The sequence below is a fragment of the Bombina bombina genome, chromosome 6 (genome assembly GCF_027579735.1).
Source record: "Bombina bombina isolate aBomBom1 chromosome 6, aBomBom1.pri, whole genome shotgun sequence".
Taxonomy (NCBI): domain Eukaryota; kingdom Metazoa; phylum Chordata; class Amphibia; order Anura; family Bombinatoridae; genus Bombina; species Bombina bombina.
In genome coordinates this window covers 1,092,708,837-1,092,733,432 of record NC_069504.1, presented here as the reverse complement: position 1 = coordinate 1,092,733,432, position 24,596 = coordinate 1,092,708,837, and the positions used below count along the sequence as shown (strand labels likewise).

General features: G+C 40.4%; 1 protein-coding gene and 1 pseudogene across 1 annotated transcript in view; both read right to left on the bottom strand.

The window, feature by feature from the left end:
• The window catches only part of ATXN10 (ataxin 10), a gene marked incomplete in the record, with an annotated part of 986,216 nt that overhangs the window by 605,431 nt on the left and 356,189 nt on the right, over positions 1-24,596 (bottom strand). The window contains 1 exon segment of the mRNA XM_053719008.1: positions 8,934-9,098. Coding sequence (XP_053574983.1) covers positions 8,934-9,098 — 165 coding nt within the window.
• Positions 22,061-22,178, bottom strand: LOC128665264 (uncharacterized; annotated as a pseudogene).

Here is a 24,596-nt window from a genome sequence, read left to right as displayed (position 1 = left end):
AAACAACAAACAAGGAAGATGTTTGTCTGAAATCTTTAGTAGCCTCTAAATAGAATTTTAGAGCACGGACTACGTCCAAATTGTGTAACAAACGTTCCTTCTTTGAAACTGGATTCGGACACAAAGAAGGTACAACTATCTCCTGGTTAATATTTTTGTTGGAAACAACTTTCGGAAGAAAACCAGGCTTAGTACGCAAAACCACCTTATCTGCATGGAACACCAGATAGGGCGGAGAACACTGCAGAGCAGATAACTCTGAAACTCTTCTAGCAGAAGAAATTGCAACCAAAAACAAAACTTTCCAAGATAATAACTTAATATCTACGGAATGTAAGGGTTCAAACGGAACCCCTTGAAGAACTGAAAGAACTAGATTTAGACTCCAGGGAGGAGTCAAAGGTCTGTAAACAGGCTTCATCCTAACCAGAGCCTGAACAAATGCTTGAACATCTGGCATAGCTGCCAGTCTTTTGTGAAGTAAAACAGATAAAGCAGAGATCTGTCCCTTCAGAGAACTTGCAGATAATCCTTTCTCCAAACCTTCTTGTAGAAAGGATAGAATCTTAGGAATTTTTATCTTGTTCCATGGGAATCCTTTAGATTCACACCAACAGATATATTTTTTCCATATTTTATGGTAAATTTTTCTAGTTACAGGCTTTCTAGCCTGAATCAGAGTATCTATTACAGAATCTGAAAACCCATGCTTTGATAAAATCAAGCGTTCAATCTCCAAGCCGTCAGTTGGAGGGAAACCAGATTCGGATGTTCGAATGGACCCTGAACAAGAAGGTCCTGTCTCAAAGGTAACTTCCATGGTGGAGCCGATGACATATTCACCAGGTCTGCATACCAAGTCCTGCGTGGCCACGCAGGAGCTATCAAGATCACTGAGGCCCTCTCCTGATTGATCCTGGCTACCAGCCTGGGGATGAGAGGAAACGGTGGGAATACATAAGCTAGGTTGAAGGTCCAAGGTGCTACTAGTGCATCTACTAGGGTCGCCTTGGGATCCCTGGATCTGGACCCGTAGCAAGGAACCTTGAAGTTCTGACGAGACGCCATCAGATCCATGTCTGGAATGCCCCATAATTGAGTTATTTGGGCAAAGATTTCCGGATGGAGTTCCCACTCCCCCGGATGGAATGTCTGACGACTCAGAAAATCCGCTTCCCAATTTTCCACTCCTGGGATGTGGATCGCAGACAAGTGGCAGGAGTGATCCTCCGCCCATTGAATTATCTTGGTCACTTCTTTCATCGCCAGGGAAGTCCTTGTTCCCCCCTGATGATTGATATATGCAACGGTCGTCATGTTGTCTGACTGAAACCTTATGAATTTGGCCTTTGCTAGTTGAGGCCAAGCTCTGAGAGCATTGAATATCACTCTCAGTTCCAGAATGTTTATCGGGAGAAGAGACTCTTCCCGAGACCATAGACCCTGAGCTTTCAGGGATTCCCAGACCGCGCCCCAGCCCACTAGGCTGGCGTCGGTCGTGACAATGACCCACTCTGGTCTGCGGAAGCTCATTCCCTGTGACAGATTGTCCAGGGTCAGCCACCAACGGAGTGAATCTCTGGTCTTTTGATCTACTTGAATCGTCGGAGACAAGTCTGTATAATCCCCATTCCACTGTCTGAGCATGCACAGTTGTAATGGTCTTAGATGAATTCGTGCAAAAGGAACTATGTCCATTGTTGCAACCATCAATCCTATTACTTCCATGCACTGCGCTATGGAAGGACGAGGAACAGAATGAAGTACTTGACAAGAGCTTAGAAGTTTTGATTTTCTGACCTCTGTCAAAAAAATCCTCATTTCTAAGGAATCTATTATTGTTCCCAAGAAGGGAACTCTTGTTGACGGGGACAGAGAACTTTTTTCTTTATTCACCTTCCATCCGTGAGATCTGAGAAAGGCTAGGACGATGTCCGTATGAGCCTTTGCTTTCGACAGGGACGACGCTTGAATCAGGATGTCGTCCAAGTAAGGTACTACTGCAATGCCCCTTGGTCTTAGAGCCGCTAGAAGGGACCCTAGTACCTTTGTGAAAATCCTTGGAGCAGTGGCTAATCCAAATGGAAGTGCCACAAACTGGTAATGCTTGTCCAGAAAAGCGAACCTTAGGAACTGATGATGTTCCTTGTGGATAGGAATATGTAGGTACGCATCCTTTAAATCCACGGTAGTCATAAATTGATTTTCCTGGATAGTAGGTAGGATCGTTCGAATAGTTTCCATTTTGAACGATGGTACCCTGAGAAATTTGTTTAGGATCTTTAGATCCAAAATTGGTCTGAATGTTCCCTCTTTTTTGGGAACTATGAACAGATTGGAATAAAATCCCATTCCTTGTTCTCTTATTGGAACTGGATGTATCACTCCCATCTTTAACAGGTCTTCTACACAATGTAAGAATGCCTGTCTCTTTATTTGGTTTGAAGATAATTGAGACCTGTGGAACCTTCCCCTTGGGGGTAGTTCCTTGAATTCCAGGAGATAACCTTGAGAAACTATTTCTAGCGCCCAAGGATCCTGAACATCTCTTGCCCAAGCCTGAGCAAAGAGAGAAAGTCTGCCCCCCACTAGATCCGGTCCCGGATCGGGGGCTATCCCTTCATGCTGTTTTGGTAGCAGTGGTAGGCTTCTTGGCCTGCTTACCCTTGTTCCAGCCTTGCATTGGTTTCCAGGCTGGTTTGGGTTGTGAAGTATTACCCTCTTGCTTAGAGGATACAGAATTAGAGACTGGTCCGTTTCTGCGAAAGGGACGAAAATTAGGCTTATTATTAGCCTTAAAAGACCTATCCTGTGGGAGGGCGTGGCCCTTTCCCCCAGTGATGTCTGAAATAATCTCTTTCAAATCATGTCCAAATAATGTTTTACCTTTGAAAGGAATGTTAAGCAATTTTGTCTTGGAAGACACATCCGCTGACCAAGACTTTAGCCAAAGCACTCTGCGCGCCACGACAGCAAACCCTGAATTTTTCGCCGCTAATCTAGCTAATTGCAAAGCGGCATCTAAAACAAAAGAGTTAGCCAATTTAAGTGCTTGAACTCTGTCCATAACCTCCTCATACGAAGATTCTTTACTGAGCGATTTTTCTAGTTCCTCGAACCAGAAACACGCTGCCATAGTGACAGGAACAATGCATGAAATTGGTTGTAGAAGGTAACCTTGCTGTACAAAAATCTTTTTAAGCAAACCCTCTAATTTCTTATCCATAGGATCTTTGAAAGCACAACTATCTTCGATAGGAATAGTAGTGCGTTTGTTTAGAGTAGAAACCGCCCCCTCGACCTTGGGGACTGTCTGCCATAAGTCCTTTCTGGGGTCGACTATAGGAAATAATTTCTTAAATATAGGGGGGGGAACAAAAGGTATGCCGGGCCTTTCCCACTCTTTATTTACTATGTCCGCCACCCGCTTGGGTATAGGAAAAGCGTCGGGGGGCACCGGAACCTCTAGGAACTTGCCCATCTTACATAATTTCTCTGGAATGACCAAATTGTCACAATCATCCAGAGTAGATAACACCTCCTTAAGCAGTGCGCGGAGATGTTCTAATTTAAATTTAAATGTCACAACATCAGGTTCAGCTTGATGAGAAATTTTTCCTGAATCTGAAATTTCTCCATCAGACAAAACCTCCCTCATGGCCCCTTGAGATTGGTGTGAGGGTATGTCAGAACAGTTATCATCAGCGTCCTCTTGCTCTTCAGTGTTTAAAACAGAGCAATCGCGCTTTCTCTGATAAGTAGGCATTTTGGATAAAAGATTTGCTATGGAGTTATCCATTACAGCCGTTAATTGTTGCATGGTAATAAGTATTGGCGCACTAGATGTACTAGGGGCCTCCTGTGTGGGCATAACTGGTGTAGACACAGTAGGGGATGATGTAGTATCATGTTTACTCCCCTCATTTGAGGAATCATCTTGGGCAATATCATTATCTGTTGCATTACTGTCCTTACTTTGTTTGGAAACTATGGCACAATTATCACATAAATTTAAATGGGGAGACACATTGGCTTTCATACATATAGAACATAGCTTATCTGATGGTACAGACATGTTAAACAGGCTTAAACTTGTCAACAAAGCACAAAAAACGTTTTAAAATAAAACCGTTACTGTCACTTTAAATTTCAAACTGAAAACACTTTATTACTGAATATGTGAAAAAGTATGAAGGAATTGTTCAAAATTCACCAAAATTTCACCACAGTGTCTTAAAGCATTAAAAGTATTGCACACCAAATTTCAGAGCTTTAACCCTTAAATTAACGGAACCGGAGCCGTTTTTACATTTAACCCCTATACAGTCCCAGAATGAGGCTCTGTCTATAACTAGAAAGGCCCCCATCTGAAAAAGGTGTCCAACACAGTGCCTGCCGTTTTTCTAAACATTCCCCAAGATTATAATACCAATAATTAGTTAGAATCTGCATAATATGCCTAGTAAAGCAATTGTTTTAGCCCAGAAAAATGTCTACCAGTTTTTAAGCCCTTTTTGAAGCCCTTTATTCTTTTATGTTTAACTAAGAAAATGGCTTACCGGTCCCCATGAGGGGAAATGACAGCCTTCCAGCATTACATGGTCTTGTTAGAAATATGGCTAGTCATACCTTAAGCAGAAAAGACTGCTAACTGTTTCCCCCAACTGAAGTTACTTCATCTCAACAGTCCTGTGTGGAAACAGCAATCGATTTTAGTTACTGTCTGCTAAAATCATCTTCCTCTTACAAACAGAAATCTTCATCCTTTTCTGTTTCAGAGTAAATAGTACATACCAGCACTATTTTAAAATAACAAACACTTGATAGAAGAATAAAACTACATTTAAACACCAAAAAACTCTTAACCATCTCCGTGGAGATGTTGCCTGTGCAACGGCAAAGAGAATGACTGGGGTGGGCGGAGCCTAGGAGGGATCATGTGACCAGCTTTGCTGGGACTCTTTGCCATTTCCTGTTGGGGAAGAGAATATCCCACAAGTAAGGATGACGCCGTGGACCGGACACACCAATGTTGGAGAAAACCAGTCTATTGAGCCCACTTAAATAAGCCTCTAGTTCTATACTAAGTTTCAGAACATGGCTTACCCTTCCCACATGGGGAATCTTGTCAGTCTTCTAGCATTATCTTGTCTTGACTAGAAAAAATATGACTGAAACATACCTCAAAGCAGTTAAGCCTGCAAACTGTTCCCCCCAACTGAAGTTTTCTGGTACTCCTCAGTCCTGTGTGGGAACAGCAATGGATTTTAGTTACAACATGCTAAAATCATTTTCCTCTCAGCAGAATTCTTCATCATATTTCTGCCAGAGAGTAAATAGCACAAACCGGTACTATTTAAAAATAACAAACTTTTGATTGAAGATATAAAAACTACAAATCTAACACCACATACACTTTACCCTCCTGTGGAGATGCTACTTGTTAGAGCGGCAAAGAGAATGACTGGGGGCGGAGCCAGAGGGGGAGCTATATGGACAGCTTTGCTGTGTGCTCTCTTTGCCACTTCCTGTGGGGAATGAGAATATCCCACAAGTAAGGATGAATCCGTGGACTGGATACACCTTGCAAGAGAAAAACTCCCCAAACTGTTCCCAATAAACTCCATCTAAAGAGATATTAACCCTCGATCCTCTGAGGTATAAAGGAGTCACACTGTGACCCTATATAAGGTGTCCCTGCTATATTAGAAAAACACAGACTTACCCTCCAGGATCTGTGCTGTTAAACAGATACAGCCTCTCAAGTGTGACAGCCTTGTAGCGATGCTCTGACAGGGACCTGAGTGTGGAAAAGCAAGCAGTGTAACTCATTAACACTGATTGCTCAGCAGTTGTTAGATATACAGTCTGGATGACTTTGCAGAAAAACTTTCCCTGCATCTCCAGACTCTAAGTTTTGTATGAGTCTAGGGGAGGATACAAATAGTTGTGAAACCCTTAGGAGTTCTCAGTGTGGTTGGTTGGAAGCTAGTCTGTTGGCTGTAGGTTAAGAGCCAGATATGAAGAGACCATGAAGTGGTTCCTGGGCTTACCTCTGTTTGGCCAAACACTAACAAAAAAATTATTTTAGTCTAGCTGTATATATCCAAGTGAGTGTGTATGTACATAGATATGTATCTCTCTCTATATATCTCTCTCTATATCTCTCTCTATATCTATATCTATATCTCTCTCTCTCTATATCTCTCTCTCTATCTCTCTCTCTCTATATCTCTCTCTCTATCTCTCTCTCTCTATATCTCTCTCTCTATATCTCTCTCTCTATATCTCTCTCTCTATATCTCTCTCTCTATATCTCTCTCTCTATATCTCTCTCTCTCTATATCTCTCTCTCTATATCTCTCTCTCTCTATCTCTCTCTATCTCTCTCTCTCTATCTCTCTCTCTCTATCTCTCTCTCTCTATCTCTCTATCTCTCTCTCTCTCTCTCTCTCTCTATCTCTCTATCTCTCTCTCTCTCTCTCTATCTCTCTATCTCTCTCTCTCTCTCTATATCTCTCTCTCTATATCTCTCTCTCTATATCTCTCTCTCTCTATATCTCTCTCTCTCTATATCTCTCTCTCTCTATATCTCTCTCTCTCTATATCTCTCTCTCTCTATATCTCTCTCTCTCTATATCTCTCTCTCTCTATATCTCTCTCTCTCTATATCTCTCTCTCTCTATATCTCTCTCTCTCTATATCTCTCTCTCTATATCTTTCTCTCTCTATATCTTTCTCTCTCTATATCTTTCTCTATCTCTCTCTCTCTATCTCTCTCTCTCTATATCTCTCTCTCTATATCTCTCTCTCTCTCTATATCTCTCTCTCTCTCTATATCTCTCTCTCTCTCTATATCTCTCTCTCTATATCTCTCTCTCTCTATATCTCTCTCTCTCTATATCTCTCTCTCTCTATATCTCTCTCTCTCTATATCTCTCTCTCTCTATATCTCTCTCTCTCTATATCTCTCTCTCTCTATATCTCTCTCTCTCTATATCTCTCTCTCTCTATATCTCTCTCTCTCTATATCTCTCTCTCTCTATATCTCTCTCTCTATATCTCTCTCTCTCTATATCTCTCTCTCTCTATATCTCTCTCTCTCTATATCTCTCTCTCTCTATATCTCTCTCTCTCTATATCTCTCTCTCTCTATCTCTCTCTCTCTCTATATCTCTCTCTCTATATCTCTCTCTCTCTATATCTCTCTCTCTATATCTCTCTCTCTATATCTCTCTATATCTCTCTATATCTCTCTCTCTATATCTCTCTATATCTCTCTATATCTCTCTCTCTATATCTCTCTCTCTATATCTCTCTCTCTATATCTCTCTCTCTATATCTCTCTCTCTATATCTCTCTCTCTATATCTCTCTCTCTATATCTCTCTCTCTATATCTCTCTCTCTATATCTCTCTCTCTATATCTCTCTCTCTATATCTCTCTCTCTATATCTCTCTCTCTATATCTCTCTCTCTATATCTCTCTCTCTATATCTCTCTCTCTATATCTCTCTCTCTATATCTCTCTCTCTATATCTCTCTCTCTATATATCTCTCTCTCTATATCTCTCTCTATATCTCTCTCTCTATATCTCTCTCTCTATATCTCTCTCTCTATATCTCTCTCTCTATATCTCTCTCTCTATATCTCTCTCTCTATATCTCTCTCTCTATATCTCTCTCTCTATATCTCTCTCTCTATATCTCTCTCTCTATATCTCTCTCTCTATATCTCTCTCTCTATATCTCTCTCTCTATATCTCTCTCTCTATATCTCTCTCTCTATATCTCTCTCTCTATATCTCTCTCTCTATATCTCTCTCTCTATATCTCTCTCTCTATATCTCTCTCTCTATATCTCTCTCTCTATATCTCTCTCTCTATATCTCTCTCTCTATATCTCTCTCTCTATATCTCTCTCTCTATATCTCTCTCTCTATATCTCTCTCTCTATATCTCTCTCTCTATATCTCTCTCTCTATATCTCTCTCTCTATATCTCTCTCTCTATATCTCTCTCTCTATATCTCTCTCTCTATATCTCTCTCTCTATATCTCTCTCTCTATATCTCTCTCTCTATATCTCTCTCTCTATATCTCTCTCTCTATATCTCTCTCTCTATATCTCTCTCTCTATATCTCTCTCTCTATATCTCTCTCTCTATATCTCTCTCTCTATATCTCTCTCTCTATATCTCTCTCTCTATATCTCTCTCTCTATATCTCTCTCTCTATATCTCTCTCTCTATATCTCTCTATAAACATTTGAAGAACCCGCTCTCTGTAATGTCACCTATTTATATTAATGCACCCTAGATCAGCGCAAAAATAAATTTAATTATTACTGTCAATTTATACATTATTCTGCCATGTGACGCACCATAACAAAAAAAGTGCCATTTATTTTTTATCCATTAAAACATGTCACTATTTATTAAATGGTACCTTATGCTGACGCATTGTTATATTTGGCTATATTTGCATAGGCAAAAACAAAGATTATTATTGTAAGAGTTACTGGGCATTATTTGATCAGAAGGAATGAATCATTCCCTCACTAGCTTCCTACAGACTGCCACCTACTTCACCGATTTCCTGCCAAAGGCTAACTCTGTCCACTTACAGATGGCATACAGCTGTCAAAGCTGAATATCACAGGGGATTTTCCAATACCTATTGCTGCCTTTATTATCAATTTATTTAAATTGTAAATACCCCTTTATCCTTAATTACACCTCTCCCTTGCTCTACAAAAAACACTGGGCATGCAAATTAAAAGCAGATGCATCTTTGAGGTTTGGGGTGCTTAGTACCAGAAAGTAACCCCCAAGGAACTGCCACAAATATCTTGCCTGGGGTCTGCTAGAATTTAACAATTTAGATGCAAGACTATTACTTATATTTGCACAAGAAAAAAATGAATAAAACATACAACCACTCTGCATCCGGCTGCTTCTTGTAGGCGGATATAACATTCAGAGCAACTTTGAGTTTTGATGTTTCTTGAAGATCTTCAACATTCTCTCGGTTGATACATGTAAACAAAACCATAGCGCAGTAGGAAACAACTTTTTCATCTTCATGCGTTAGACAGTTCCTTTAAAGAAAAGAAAATAATTACTAGAGCAAGAGTTCCAAACAAACTAAATAACAAAAACAACTAGTGATTTTCAAGAAGAGGGTTTAAAAGTATTTCATGCTTGCAAAAGGCAAATTCTAAAAATACAAAATTTAAAAAGGTGAACAAATAAAGTGTATTTTGTGTTTGTTTTAGCTGTGAATTTCTTCATGCACTTGAACAGTCATATTGAACTATAATTTGGTATATATGTGGTTTCTTAAAGTAGATAAAAACATCCTGTTTAACCCCTTAACGACCGAGGACGTGCAGGGTACGTCCTCAAAAAAAAGGCAGTTAATGCCTGAGAACGTACCCTGCACGTCCTCGGTGTGGAAAGCAGCTGGAAGCGATCCTGCTCGCTTCCAGCTGCTTTCCGGTTATTGCAGTGATGCCTCGATATGGAGGCATCCTGCAATAACCCCCCTTGGCCATCCGATGCAGAGAGAGCCACTCTGTGGCCCTCTCTGCACCGGACATCGGTGGCCGGTATCGTTGGTGGGTGGGAGCAAGTCTGGGAGGCGGGTGGGCGGCCATCGATGTGCCCAGTGGAGTGGAGGGGGGCGGGATCGGGGGCGGGAGGGGCGGGAGCGCGCACAGGAGCGCGCGCGTGCACGGGGGGGGGGGGGGGGGGCGCGTGCACGGGGCGGGAGCGGGAGGGAACCGCTACACTACAGAAAAATCAAGTACTTGAATTAACTTTTTGAAAGCTGTAAATAACAGCTAAAAGATGTGGAAGGGGTGGGGGGTTGATCTTGGGGGGGGGGGGAAGCTACACTGCAGAAAAGGGTTTTTATTTAAAAAAAAAGGCACATTATTCACTAAACTGGGTACTGGCAGACAGCTGCCAGTACCCAAGATGGCGCCCATTAAGGCAGAGGGGGAGGGTTAGAGAGCTCTTTGGTGGGGGATCAGTAAGGCTGGGGGCTAAGGGGGGATCCTACACAGCAGCATATGTAAATATGCTAAAAAAAATTAAAAAAAACCCCAAATATAGCTTTTATTTTAGTACTGGCAGAGTTTCTGCCAGTACTTAAGATGGCGGGGACAATTGGGGGGTGGGGGAGGGAAGAGAGCTGTTTGGGAGAGATCAGGGGGTCTCGTGTTTCAGGTGGGAGGCTGAGCTCTACACTAAAGCTAAAATTAACCCTGCAAGCTCCCTACAAGCTACATAATTAACCCCTTCACTGCTAGCCATAATACACGTGTGAAATGCAGCGGCATTTGGCGGCCTTCTAATTACCAAAAAGCAACGCCAAAGCCATATATGTCTGCTATTTCTGAACAAAGGGGATCCCAGAGAAGCATTTACAACCATTTGTGCCATAATTGCACAAGCTGTTTGTAAATGATTTCAGTGAGAAACCTAAAATTGTGAAAAAACATAATTTATGTAAGAACTTACCTGATAAATTCATTTCTTTCATATTAACAAGAGTCCATGAGCTAGTGACGTATGGGATATACATTCCTACCAGGAGGGGCAAAGTTTCCCAAACCTTAAAATGCCTATAAATACACCCCTCACCACACCCACAAATCAGTTTAACGAATAGCCAAGAAGTGGGGTGATAAGAAAAAAAGTGCGAAGCATATAAAATAAGGAATTGGAATAATTGTGCTTTATACAAAAAAATCATAACCACCACAAAAAAGGGTGGGCCTCATGGACTCTTGTTAATATGAAAGAAATGAATTTATCAGGTAAGTTCTTACATAAATTATGTTTTCTTTCATGTAATTAACAAGAGTCCATGAGCTAGTGACGTATGGGATAATGACTACCCAAGATGTGGATCTTTCCACACAAGAGTCACTAGAGAGGGAGGGATAAAATAAAGACAGCCAATTCCTGCTGAAAATAATCCACACCCAAAATAAAGTTTAATGAAAAACATAAGCAGAAGATTCAAACTGAAACCGCTGCCTGAAGAACTTTTCTACCAAAAACTGCTTCAGAAGAAGAAAATACATCAAAATGGTAGAATTTAGTAAAAGTATGCAAAGAGGACCAAGTTGCTGCTTTGCAGATCTGGTCAACCGAAGCTTCATTCCTAAACGCCCAGGAAGTAGATACTGACCTAGTAGAATGAGCTGTAATTCTCTGAGGCGGAATTTTACCCGACTCAACATAGGCAAGATGAATTAAAGATTTCAACCAAGATGCCAAAGAAATGGCAGAAGCTTTCTGGCCTTTCCTAGAACCGGAAAAGATAACAAATAGACTAGAAGTCTTACAGAAAGATTTCGTAGCTTCAACATAATATTTCAAAGCTCTAACAACATCCAAAGAATGCAACGATTTCTCCTTAGAATTCTTAGGATTAGGACATAATGAAGGAACCACAATTTCTCTACTAATGTTGTTGGAATTCACAACTTTAGGTAAAAATTCAAAAGAAGTTCGCAACACCGCCTTATCCTGATGAAGAATCAGAAAAGGAGACTCACAAGAAAGAGCAGATAATTCAGAAACTCTTCTGGCAGAAGAGATGGCCAAAAGGAACAAAACTTTCCAAGAAAGTAATTTAATATCCAATGAATGCATAGGTTCAAATGGAGGAGCTTGAAGAGCCCCCAGAACCAAATTCAAACTCCAAGGAGGAGAAATTGACTTAATGACAGACTTTATACGAACCAAAGCTTGTACAAAACAATGAATATCAGGAAGAATAGCAATCTTTCTGTGAAAAAGAACAGAAAGAGCAGAGATTTGACCTTTCAAGGAACTTGCGGACAAACCCTTATCTAAACCATCCTGAAGAAATTGTAATATTCTCGGTATTCTAAAAGAATGCCAAGAAAAATGATGAGAAAGACACCAAGAAATATAAGTCTTCCAGACTCTATAATATATCTCTCTGGATACAGATTTACGAGCCTGTAACATAGTATTAATCACAGAGTCAGAGAAACCTCTTTGACCAAGAATCAAGCGTTCAATCTCCATACCTTTAAATTTAAGGATTTCAGATCCTGATGGAAAAAAGGACCTTGAGACAAAAGGTCTGGTCTTAACGGAAGAGTCCACGGTTGGCAAGAGGCCATCCGGACAAGATCCGCATACCAAAACCTGTGAGGCCATGCCGGAGCTACCAGCAGAACAAACGAGCATTCCTTCAGAATCTTGGAGATTACTCTTGGAAGAAGAACTAGAGGCGGAAAGATATAGGCAGGATGATACTTCCAAGGAAGTGAAAATGCATCCACTGCCTCCGCCTGAGGATCCCGGGATCTGGACAGATACCTGGGAAGTTTCTTGTTTAGATGAGAAGCCATCAGATCTATTTCTGGAAGTTCCCACATTTGAACAATCTGAAGAAATACCTCTGGGTGAAGAGACCATTCGCCCGGATGCAACGTTTGGCGACTGAGATAATCCGCTTTCCAATTGTCCATACCTGGGATATAAACCGCAGAGATTAGACAGGAGCTGGATTCCGCCCAAACCAAAATTCGAGATACTTCTTTCATAGCCAGAGGACTGTGAGTCCCTCCTTGATGATTGATGTATGCCACAGTTGTGACATTGTCTTATCTGAAAACAATGAACAACTCTCTCTTCAGAAGAGGCCAAGACTGAAGAGCTCTGAAAATTGCACGGAGTTCCAAAATATTGATCGGAAATCTCACCTCCTGAGATTCCCAAACCCCTTGTGCCGTCAGATACCCCCACACAGCTCCCCAACCTGTAAGACTTGTATCTGTTGAGATTATAGTCCAGGTCGGAAGAACAAAGAAGCCCCCTGAACTAAACGATGGTGATCTGTCCACCATGTCAGAGAGTGTCGTAAAATCGGTTTAAAGATATTAATTGAGATATCTTTGAGTAATCCCTGCACCATTGGTTCAGCATACAGAGCTGAAGAGGTCGCATGTGAAAACGAGCAAAGGAGATCGCATCTGATGCGGCAGTCCTAAGACCCAACATTTCCATGCATAAGGCTACCAAAGGGAATGATTGTGACTGAAGGTTTTGACAAGCTGATATCAATGTTAAACTTCTCTTGTCTGACAAGGACAGAGTCATAGACACTGAATTTATCTAGAAACCTAAAAAGGTTACCCTTGTCTGAGGAATCAATGAACTGATTGGTAAATTGATCCTCCAACCATGAACTTGAAGAAACAACACAAGTCGATTCGTATGAGATTCTTCGAAAATGAGAAGACTGAGCAAGTACCAAGATATCGTCCAAATAAGGAAATACCAAAACCCTATTCTCTGATTACAGAAAGAAGGGCACCGAGAACCTTTGAAAAAAATTCTTGGAACTGAGGCTAGGCCAAACAGTAGAGCCACAAAACTGGTAATGCTTGTCTAAAAAAAGAATCTCAGACACTAAAAGTGATCTGGATGAATCGGAATATGCAGATACACATCCTGTAAATCTATTGTAGACATATAATGCCCTTGCTAAACAAAAGGCAGGATAGTCCTACAGTAACCATCTTGAATGTTGGTATCCTAACATAACGATTCAATAATGATAGATCCAGAAGTGGTCTGAAGGAATTGACCTTCTTTGGTACAATGAAGAGATAAAATAAAACCCCAGCCCCTGTTCCAGAACTGGAACTGGCATAAATACTCCAGCCAACTCTAGATCTGAAACACATTTCAGAAATGCTGAGCCTTGCTGTGTCAACTGGGACACGGGAAAGAAAAGAATCTCTTAGCAGGAGGCCTTAACTTGAAGCCAATTCTGTACCTTTCTGAAACAATGTTTCTGAAACCAGAGATTAAGAACGGAATTGATCCAAATTTCTTTGAAGAAAACGTAATCTGCCCCATACCAGCTGAGCTGGAATAAGGGCCGCACCTTCATAGGTACTTAGGAGCTGGCTATAGGTTTCTATAAGGCTTGGATATATTCCAAACTGGAAATAGTTTCCAAACTGATACCGCTCCTGAGGATGAAGGATCAGGCTTTTGTTCCTTGTTGAGGAAAGGAACGAAATGATTATTTACCCTGGAAAGAAAGGGAAAGCAAAGTTGACTTAGAAGACATGTCAGCATTCCAAGTTTAATCCATAAAGCTTTTCTAGCTAAAATAGCTAGAGACATATACCTGACATCAACTCTAATGATATCAAAAGATGGTATCACCAATAAAATTATTAGCATGTTATAGAATAATAATAATGCTATAAAATTATGATCTGTTACTTGTTGCGCTAAAGCTTCTAACCAAAAAGTTGAAGCTGCAGCAACATCCGCTAAAAATATAGCAGGTCTAAGAAGATTACCCGAACATAAGTAAGCTTTTCTTAGAAAAGATTCAATTTCCCTATCTAAAGGATCCTTAAATGAAGTACTATCTGCCATAGGAATAGTAGTACATTAGCAGGAGTAGAGACAGCCCCATAACCTTAGGGATTTTTGTCCCAAAAAACTCTAATCTGTCAGATGGCACAGGATATAATTTGCTTAAACGTCTAGAAGGAGTAAATAAATTACCCAAATTATTCCATTCCCTGGAAATTACTTCAGAAATAGCATCAGGGAGAAAAAACACTTCTGGAATAACTACAGGAGATTTAAAAACCTTATTTAAACGTTTACATTTAGTATCAAGAGGACCAGAATCCTCTATTTCTAATGCAAATAACACTTCTTTAAGTAAAGAACGAATAAATTCCATCTTGAACAAATACAAAGATTTATCAGCATCAACCTCTGAGACAGAAACCTCTGAACCAGAAGAACCATTATCAGTATCAGAATGATGATGTTCATTTAAAAATTCATCTGAAAAAAAGAGAAGTTTTAAAAGACTTTTATGTATACTAGAAGGAGAAATAACAGACATAGCCTTCTTAATGGATTTAAAAAATAAAATCTCTTATGTTATCAGGAACACTCTGAAAATTAGATGTTGACGGACAGCAACAGGTAATGTAACAGTACTAAAGGAAATTTTATCTGCATTAATAAGTTTGACATGACATGCAATACAAATAACAGCTGGAGAAACAGATACCAAAAGTTTATAGCAGACTTAGCTTGGTAGCTCCAGCACTGTGCAGTGATTTTCCTGTAGTATCTTCTGACTCAGTTGCAACGTGGAACATCTTGCAATATGTAAAAGAAAAGAACAACATATAAAGCAAAATTGATCAAATTCCTTAAATGACAGTTTCAGGAATGGGAAAAAAATGCCAGTGAACAAGCTTCTAGCAACCAGAAGCAATAAATAATGAGACTTAAATAATGTGGAGACAAAAAATGACGCCCATATTTTTTAGCGCCAAAAAAGACGCCCACATTATTTGGCGCCTAAATGCTTTTGGCGCCAAAAATGACGCCACATCCGGAACGCCGACATTTTTTACGCAAAATAACGTCAAAAAATGACGCAACTTCCGGCGACACGTATGACGCCGGAAACGGAAAAGAATTTTTGCGCCAAAAAAGTCCGCGCCAAGAATGACGCAATAAAATGAAGCATTTTCAGCCCCCGCGAGCCTAACAGCCCACAGGGAAAAAAGTCAAATTTTTGAGGTAAGAAAAAATATGATAATTCAATGCATAATCCCAAATATGAAACTGACTGTCTGGAAATAAGGAAAGTTGAACATTCTGAGTCAAGGCAAATAAATGTTTGAATACATATATTTAGAACTTTATAAATAAAGTGCCCAACCATAGCTTAGAGTGTCACAGAAAATAAGACTTACTTACCCCAGGACACTCATCTACATGTTTGTAGAAAGCCAAACCAGTACTGAAACGAGAATCAGTAGAGGAAATGGTAAATATAAGAGTATATCGTCGATCTGAAAAGGGAGGTAAGAGATGAATCTCTACGACCGATAACAGAGAACCTTATGAAATAGACCCCGTAGAAGGAGATCACTGCATTCAATAGGCAATACTCTCTTCACATCCCTCTGACATTCACTGCACGCTGAGAGGAAAACCGGGCTCCAACTTGCTGCGGAGCGCATATCAACGTAGAATCTAGCACAAACTTACTTCACCACCTCCCTTGGAGGCAAAGTTTGTAAAAACTGATTTGTGGGTGTGGTGAGGGGTGTATTTATAGGCATTTTAAGGTTTGGGAAACTTTGCCCCTCCTGGTAGGAATGTATATCCCATACGTCACTAGCTCATGGACTCTTGTTAATTACATGAAAGAAATTTAATGTTTTTTTTAATTTGATCGCGTTTGGCGGTGAAATGGTGGCATGAAATATACCAAAATGGGCCTAGATCAATACTTGGGGTTGTCTACTACACTACACTAAATCTAAAATTAACCCTAGAAGCTCCCTACATGCTCCATAATTAACCCCTTCACTGCTGGGCATAATATACGTGTAGTGCGCAGTGGCATTTAGCAGCCTTCTAATTACTAAAAAGCAACGCCAAAGCCATATATGTCTGCTATTTCTGAACAAAGGGGATCCCAGAGAAGAATTTACAACCATTTAAGCCATAATTGCACAAGCTGTTTGTAAATAATTTCAGTGAGAAACCAAAAGTTTGTGAAAAAATTTGTAAAAAAGTGAACGATTTTTTTGTATTTAATCGCATTTGGCGGTGAAATGGTGGCATGAAATATACCAAAATGGGCCTAGATCAATACTTTGGGATGTCTACTAAAAAAAATTATATACATGAGCATGCTGCAGATGAAAAAACCGTTAGATACATAGAGATATTGGATGACGGAAGAGGTGTTATGACGCAGAACAAGGCCTCAATTGCTATGATTACTTGCACACACAAGAACAGCTGGCTGATAAGAAAAGCTTGCTGAGTGATAACATCAAGGAATCAAGATACATTTGCCGAATATCTTCATCAATAGACCAGAACCAAACTTTGTTTACAGATTACAATACAGTTGTGCTCATAAGTTTACATACCCTGGCAGAATTTATGATTTCTTGGCCATTTTTCCGAGAATATGAAGGATAACACAAAAACATTTCTTTCACTCATTGTTAGTGTTTGGCTGAAGCCATTTATTATCAATCAACTGTGTTTACTCTTTTTAAATCATAATGACAACAGAAACTACCCAAATGACCCCGATCAAAAAAGTTTACATACCCTGGTGATTTTGGCCTGATAACATGCACACAAGTTGACACAAAGGGGTTTGAATAGCTATTAAAGGTAACCATCCTCACCTGTGATCCGTTTGCTTGTAATTAGTGTGCGTATAAAAGGTTAATGAGTTTCTGGACTCCTGACAGACCCTTGCATCTTTCATCCAGGTTTAAGGCTTGTCTCTGTGCTGTTTGGCGTATTGTAAGCGGGATACTTTATGGCATTTGCGTAGTAATGGCTTTCTTCTGGTGACTCGACCATGCAGCCCATCTTTCTTCAAGTGCCTCCTTATTGTGCATCTTGAAACAGCCACACCACATGTCCTGTATTTTACCTGAAGTTATTTGTGGGTTTGTCTTTGCATCCCGAACAATTTTCCTGGCAGTTGTGTCTGAAATTTTAGTTGGTCTACCTGACCATGGTTTGGTTTCAACAGAACCCCTCATTTTACACTTCTTGGTTTGAACACTGCTGATTTGCATTTTCAATTCCTTGGATATCTTTTTATATCCCTTTCCTGTTTTATACAGTTCAACTACCTTTTCCCGCAGATCCTTTGACAATTCTTTTGCTTTCCCCATGACTCAGAATCCAGAATCGTCAGTGCAGCACTGGATGAAAGATGCAAGGGTCTGTCAGGAGTCCAGAAACTTATTGAGCTTTTATACACACACACTAAATACAAGTAAACAGATCACAGGTGAGGATGGTTACCTTCAATAGCCATTCAAACCCCTTTGTGTCAACTTGTGTGCATGTTATCAGGCCAAAATCAGCAGGATATGTAAACTTTTGATCAGGGTCATTTGGGTAGTTTCTGTTGTCATTATTATTTAAAAAGAGTAAACATAGTTGATTGATAAGAAATGGCTTCAGCCAAACATTAACCGTGAGTGAAAGAAAAGTTTTTGTGTTATTCATATTCTCTGAAAAATGGCCAAGAAATCATAAAGCTGAAGCTGAAACCAATTTCATTCATCTCTTGTCTGTTAAGGACAGAGTCATGGACACTGAATCTATCTGTAAACCTAAAAAGGTGACCCTTGTCTGAGGAATCAAGGAACATTTTGGTAAATTGATCCTCCAACAACACTAGTTGATTTGTGTGAGACTCGGCTAAATGTAAAGACTGAGATAGTACCAAGATATCATCCAAATAAGGAAAAAACGCAATACCCTGTTCTCTGATTACAGATAGAAGGGCACAGAGAACCTTCAAAAAGATTCTTGGAGCTGTTGCAAGGCCAAATGGAAGAGCGACAAATTGGTAATGCTTGACTAGAAAAGAGAAACTCCGAAACCGATAGTGGTCTGGATGAATTGGAATGTGAAGATATGCATCCTGTAAGTCTATCGTGAACATATAATGACCTTGCTGAACAAAAGGCAAAATAGTCCTCATAGTCGCCATCTTGAAAGTTGGGACTCTTACAAAACGATTAAAAAACTTCATATCCAGAACTGGCCTGAATGAATTTTCTTTCTTTGGAACAATAAATAGATTTGAATAAAACCCCAGACCCTGTTCCTGAAACGGAACTGGTATTATTACCCCTGAAAGCTCTAGATCTGAAACACACGTTAGAAAAACCTTGAGCCTTCACAGGATTTACTGGAATGTAAGAGAAAATATCTTCTCACAAGAGGTCTTACTCTGAATCCTATTCGATACACTTGAGAATCCACTGATTTTGAACAGAATCTGCCCAAATGTCTTGGAATAATTTTAATCTTTCCCCCACCAGCTGAACTGGAACAAGGGCCACACCTTCATGCAGACTTTGGGCTGGCTTTGGTTTCTTAAAGGGACACTCAATCAAAATTTTAAACAACTATCCAATTTACTTCTATTAACAAAATGTGCAGAGTCTTTTTATATTTAAACGTTTTGAGTCACCAGCTCCTACTGAGCATGTGCAAGAATAAGTGTGTATGCATTTATGAATGGCTGATGGCTGTCACATGGTACAGGGGGAGTGGAAAAATACATATCTTTTAAAATTGTCAGAAAAAAAAATAGTAGTCATTTGAAGTTCAGACTAAGTGCTATTGCATTGTCTTGTTATCTTGCATTTGTTGATTATGCAAATCTACTGTGTTGACTGGTCCTTTAAAAGGCTTGGATTTATTCCAACTTGAAGAAGGTTGCCAATTGGAACCAGAGTCTTTAGCGGAAGGATTGGTTTTCTGTTCCTTAATCTGTCGAAAAGAACAAAAACGTTTAGAAGCTTTAGATTTACCCTTAGATCTTTTATCCTGAGGCAAAAACTCCCTTCCCCCCAGTGATAGTTGAAATAATTGAATCCAACTGAGAACCAAATAAATTGTTACCTTGGAAAGAAAGAGATAGTAATCTAGACTTGGATACCATGTCAGCATTCCAAGATTTGAGCCATAAAGCTCTTCTAGCTAAAATAGCTAAAGACATATTTAACATCAATTTTGAGGATATCAAAAAGAGCATCACAGATAAAATGATTAGCATGTTGAAGCAAATGAACAATGCTAGACAAATCAGGATCTGTTTCCTGTTGCTCTAAACTATTCAACCAAAAGGTTGATGCAGCCGCAACAACAGCCATAGAAATGGAAGGCCTGAGAATATAGCCAGAATATAAATGAGCTTTCCTTAGATAAGATTCAAGTTTCCTTTCTAAAGGATCTTTAAAAGAAGTACTGTCCTCCATAGGAATAGTAGTACGTTTCGCAAGAGTAGAAATAGCCCCATCAACTTCGGGGACTTTTTCCCAAAACTCTAATCTAGCCGCTGTCAAAGGGTACAACCTTTTAAAGCTAGAAAAAGAAATGAAAGTACCAGGCTTAATACATTCCTTAGCACTCACATCAGAAATAGCATCAGGAACTGGAAAAACCTCAGGAGTAACCACAGGTGGTTATAAACTGAATTTTAATGTTTACTAGTTTTGATATTAAGAGGATTAGACTCCTCAATACCCAAACCAACACTTCTTAACAAGGAACTAATATACTCAATCGTGAAAAGAGAAGTAGATTTGTCAGTGTCAATATCTGAGGTAGGATCTTCTGAATCAGAGAGATCCACATCAGAGGAGGATATTTCAGTATGTTGTCGGTCATTAGTAATGTCATCAATTTTATGAGAAGTTTTAAAAAAGACCTAGGTAGGAGATGAATCCCTATGACAGATAACAGAGAACCTTTGAAAAGATTTCCCACGAGGAAAACCATAAAATCAATAGGCAATACTCTCTTCACATCCCTCTGACAAACACTGTACTCAGGGGAATTGGGCTTCAGAATGCTTAGAAGTGCTTATCAGAGAAGAAATCATAAAAATCAAGCACAAACTTACTTCACCACCTCCATAGGGGGCAAAGTTTGCAAAACTGAATTGTGGGTGTGGTGAGGGGTGTATTTATAGGCATTTTGAGGTTTGGGAAGATTTGCCCCTCCTGGTAGGATTGTATATCCCATACGTCACTAGCTCATGGACTCTTGCTAATTACATGAAAGAAAACCAACTATACTTCTCCACCAAAGGGAAAGAAAAGAAACAGAAGCCCTCACGCTTCCCAGAGAAACAAAAAAACAGGACATAAGACTGGAGAAATCCTCAGTCGTCTGTAAATAAAATTGAAAAGCATGCACAACCACCAAGTTGTGCAACAAACACTCTTCAGAAAAGAAGAACTACGACAAACAGAAGGAACAACAAGCTCCTGATTTAAATCTACGTTAGAAAGGAATCGAACTTAGCACAATGGACTGCCTTATCAGCATGAAAGATAAGGCGAATCATACTGTAAAGCTGAGTTCCCACACTCTCCAAGCAGAAGCAATAGCAAAAATAAACAAAACCTTCCAAGAAAACGATTAATATCTATGGAATGAAAAGGCTAAAACATAGCTTGGTGCAAAACTTTAAGAACAAAAGTTAAGGCTCCCAGGAGAAGCAACAGACTTAAACACAGGCCTGATTCTGACCAAGGCCTGACAAAAATGTAGCACATCTGGCACGTCCACCAGCCGATTAAACATCCAGAAAGATAATGCAGAAATCTGACCCTTCAGAGAACTGACAAACTCCAAACCTTCCCGCAGAAAGGACAAAATACTAAGAATCCTTACCATACTCCTAGAGAGGCCTACGGATTCACATCATAAGGACATTTACGCCATATTTTATGGTAAATGTTTCAAGAAAAAGTCTACTAGTCAGAAAACTGTCTCAAGACCGACTCAGGAACCCACGCTTAAACCGAACTAAATGTCCAATCTCCTAGCAGCCAGCTTCCGAGAAAAGAGATTTGGGAGAAGAGAAAGACCCCGATTAAAAAGGTGAGAGACTATATCTCTGCTAGGACTGTCTACCCAATCCTGCTAGGCCACTCAGGAGCTATCAGAATTACTGTTGCTCTCGTGTTTGACACAAGCAATAACTCGTAAAGGAAAACAAATGAAGGAAACAGGGATGCTAGAATGAAATACCAGAAAAAACCAACAGAACATCTATCAGAACGGTCTGCAGATCAGCAGATCCTGATCCGTATCTTGGAAGCTTGGCGTTCAGTCGAAACACCCTCAAAAGCCCATTCCGGGAACCCCCCATGTAAGGCTTTACCTGGAGAACACCTCCTGGAAAATAGCAAAAGGAATGATGGAATACCATCAGACCAATTCCTCCCATACACAGAGTCACTGAAAAGTGAAGAAAAATCTACTGCAGCTAATTCCAAACTCCCAACCTCCTGGTTGCAAGATGGCTAGGCTATCTACCGGCCACTAGAGCTTCCGGATGGCAGGACAGTAGACTGCAGAGAGGGGAAAATGAACAAATCCTTGATTGTTTGACCTCTGTTAGACATCTTTTCCTAGATAGAGAATCTAATCAGGTCCAAGCATACCGCACCTGGTGTTCCCAGGTGGACACCCATCCAGGTACTGACCAGGCCTGACCTGCATAACTTCCGAGATCAGACAGAATCTGGCGCATTCAGGGTATTGTGGCAGTAGACCCACATAAATCACCCTTGTGGATGGAACAAAGGAACTCTTCTCCAGATTCATCTTACATCCCTGGAAAAGAAGAGTGGACAAGATCCCTTAAAAGAGTTTGCTGGAAGGATAATACCTGAACCATATATTGTCCAGAAAAACACCCTTGCAATATCCCAAGACCTAGAGGTCTGACTAGGATGACGACAACTCAGAAAACTTTAAAAAATCTCGATCAAGAGAAAAATAAATCTCTCAGGTCTATGTTCGATATGAACAAGCCCTCTTGAATCAAAGGAGAAAGGGTACTACTTTGAAGGTCAGATCTGAGATACTTGAGGTAAATACCTAGATCCCGTTCCCAAACTGGGACTGGAACTATCACTCACAGAGACGAAGACCCTGAACCCAGTTCAAGGAAGCCTCTCATCCTACTTGGATTGCAGATACTTAGATTGCACTCGAAAAGGCATGACAGACCCTGCAAAAAGCGGAAAAATAAACTTTCCTTTAGTCTCACTCTCTTGACAAGTGGTAGAAAAAAACTTTCTTTTTTTTCTTCCACCCTTAACGTCAGAGGATACATTCTGCTAGACCAAGTCCTAACAAGGTCTCATCCTTAAAAGGAGACGCCAGAAGTGAGGATTTGGAGGAAACATAAAAATAATGAATCTGCAACTGCAGAACTATACAGCCTAGGCTGTACCACTAAACCACAGGCAGGCTTCTCAGCTGACCATAGATATCAGTTTCAATGCCCGGGGGCTAGTACAGCAAGTCTAATAAGACAAGACATTGTTCTAAATGTGCAAATAACCTCCAGCTTCTTATCCATGGATCCATAAAAGGAGCAGCTACCCTCCATAGGGATCAAAGTTCTCTGAACCATAGTAGAACAGTTCCCTTCTACCTAGGGCACCGAACATCTTAATGGAGTCAGAAACAGGAAAATCCTTTAATTGACGGCCGACAGGGAGAAAGGTATCCCTAGCTTCTCCTAAACCTGAGAAAATTTCCTTAGCACTTCTGTAAACATTTCCTCAAAGGGATGAACATCTATGAAATTATCAAGTTTACAAAATTTCCAGGGGTTCACAATGACAGGGATATTGATGTTGTCCAAGTAGCTAAAACCTCCTATAGCAGTACACAAGGTGTGCAAGCAAACATCTGAAGGCTATGACTTCAGCATCAAATGAAGGAATTAAATTATCCAAATCTGAAATTTCACTCTCAGAAATTAGCGGTGAATCTTCCTCACTAGACTTAGGATAGAGGATGACCTGCGTAACTGAAAATGGATCAAAAAAACTCAAATCTGAACTTTAAACGTGCTCTTGCATTTTCCCTGATGGTAAGTGTCAGGGTTTCTTACCTGTTATGTTTGCCATGTGCTGTTGGCAGCCATTTTACTCACCTCTCTTCCTGACTATGGTGCATTGTGGGGGATGCTGCTCATTTCCTGCACTTCCTTTTATGGCCAGCCTAGTATGCATCATCCATGTGAGACAGGATGCAGTCTCAGAATTGTGATGTCATCACTTATTAATTAAAGGGCCTCTGTTCAGTATGCTTTGCCTTTGCGTTGTCTCAGACCTGTTTGTGAGAGTTCCTGTGTATTACCTGGCTGCCTGACGTCCTTCCTGGTTCCTGATCCCTGGCTTGTTCCTGACTCTGCTGTTTTCCTTGTTGCCGATTCGCTTTGGCTCCTGACTCGGCTCGTCTGACTACCTGCTCTGGTTCTGACTCCTGGCTTGTTATTTGACTTGTGTACTTTTTATTATTTGTTGCTATTAATAAAGGTGTGATTATTTTTGCACTTCTCGTCTCAGTCTGATTCCTGGCACCATGACATTACGCAAAGGCCATGAATCCTGATGGTGCTAATAATCCACCTTTACCTGCCATCATTTCCAGGATGGATGTACAGGATCACCGCTTGGATCAATTTGCACTAGCCCTGCAAACCCTGCTGACTCGCACTGCACATTTGGACCAAAGTGTCCCACAAGTTATGGCTGTTCCCGTTTCCGCTGCTTCACCTATGCCTACCAGGAGCATGTCCGGTTCTGCACCTCTACCTCAGCGATATGGAGGCGATCCTATTCAGTGCAGAGGGTTTTTAAACCAGGTGGGCATTTGCTTTGAGATGTTACCTCAGGCATTTCCCTCTGACAGAGCTAAGGTGGGATTGCTCATCTCGTTACTCTCTGACACAGCTCTTGCCTGGGCTAATCCCTTGTGGGAGACAAATAAACCTGTGATTTCAAATTACCCTGAATTTGTGGCCTCCTTTCGAAGGGTATTTGATGTTACAGCTCGCTCCTCCTCTGCTGCTAAAACGACTCATGTCCATTCAGCAAGGTACAAGATCTGTTGCGCAGTATGCTATTGAGTTCCGTACGCTTGCCACAGAGGTAGGTTGGAACAATGAAGCC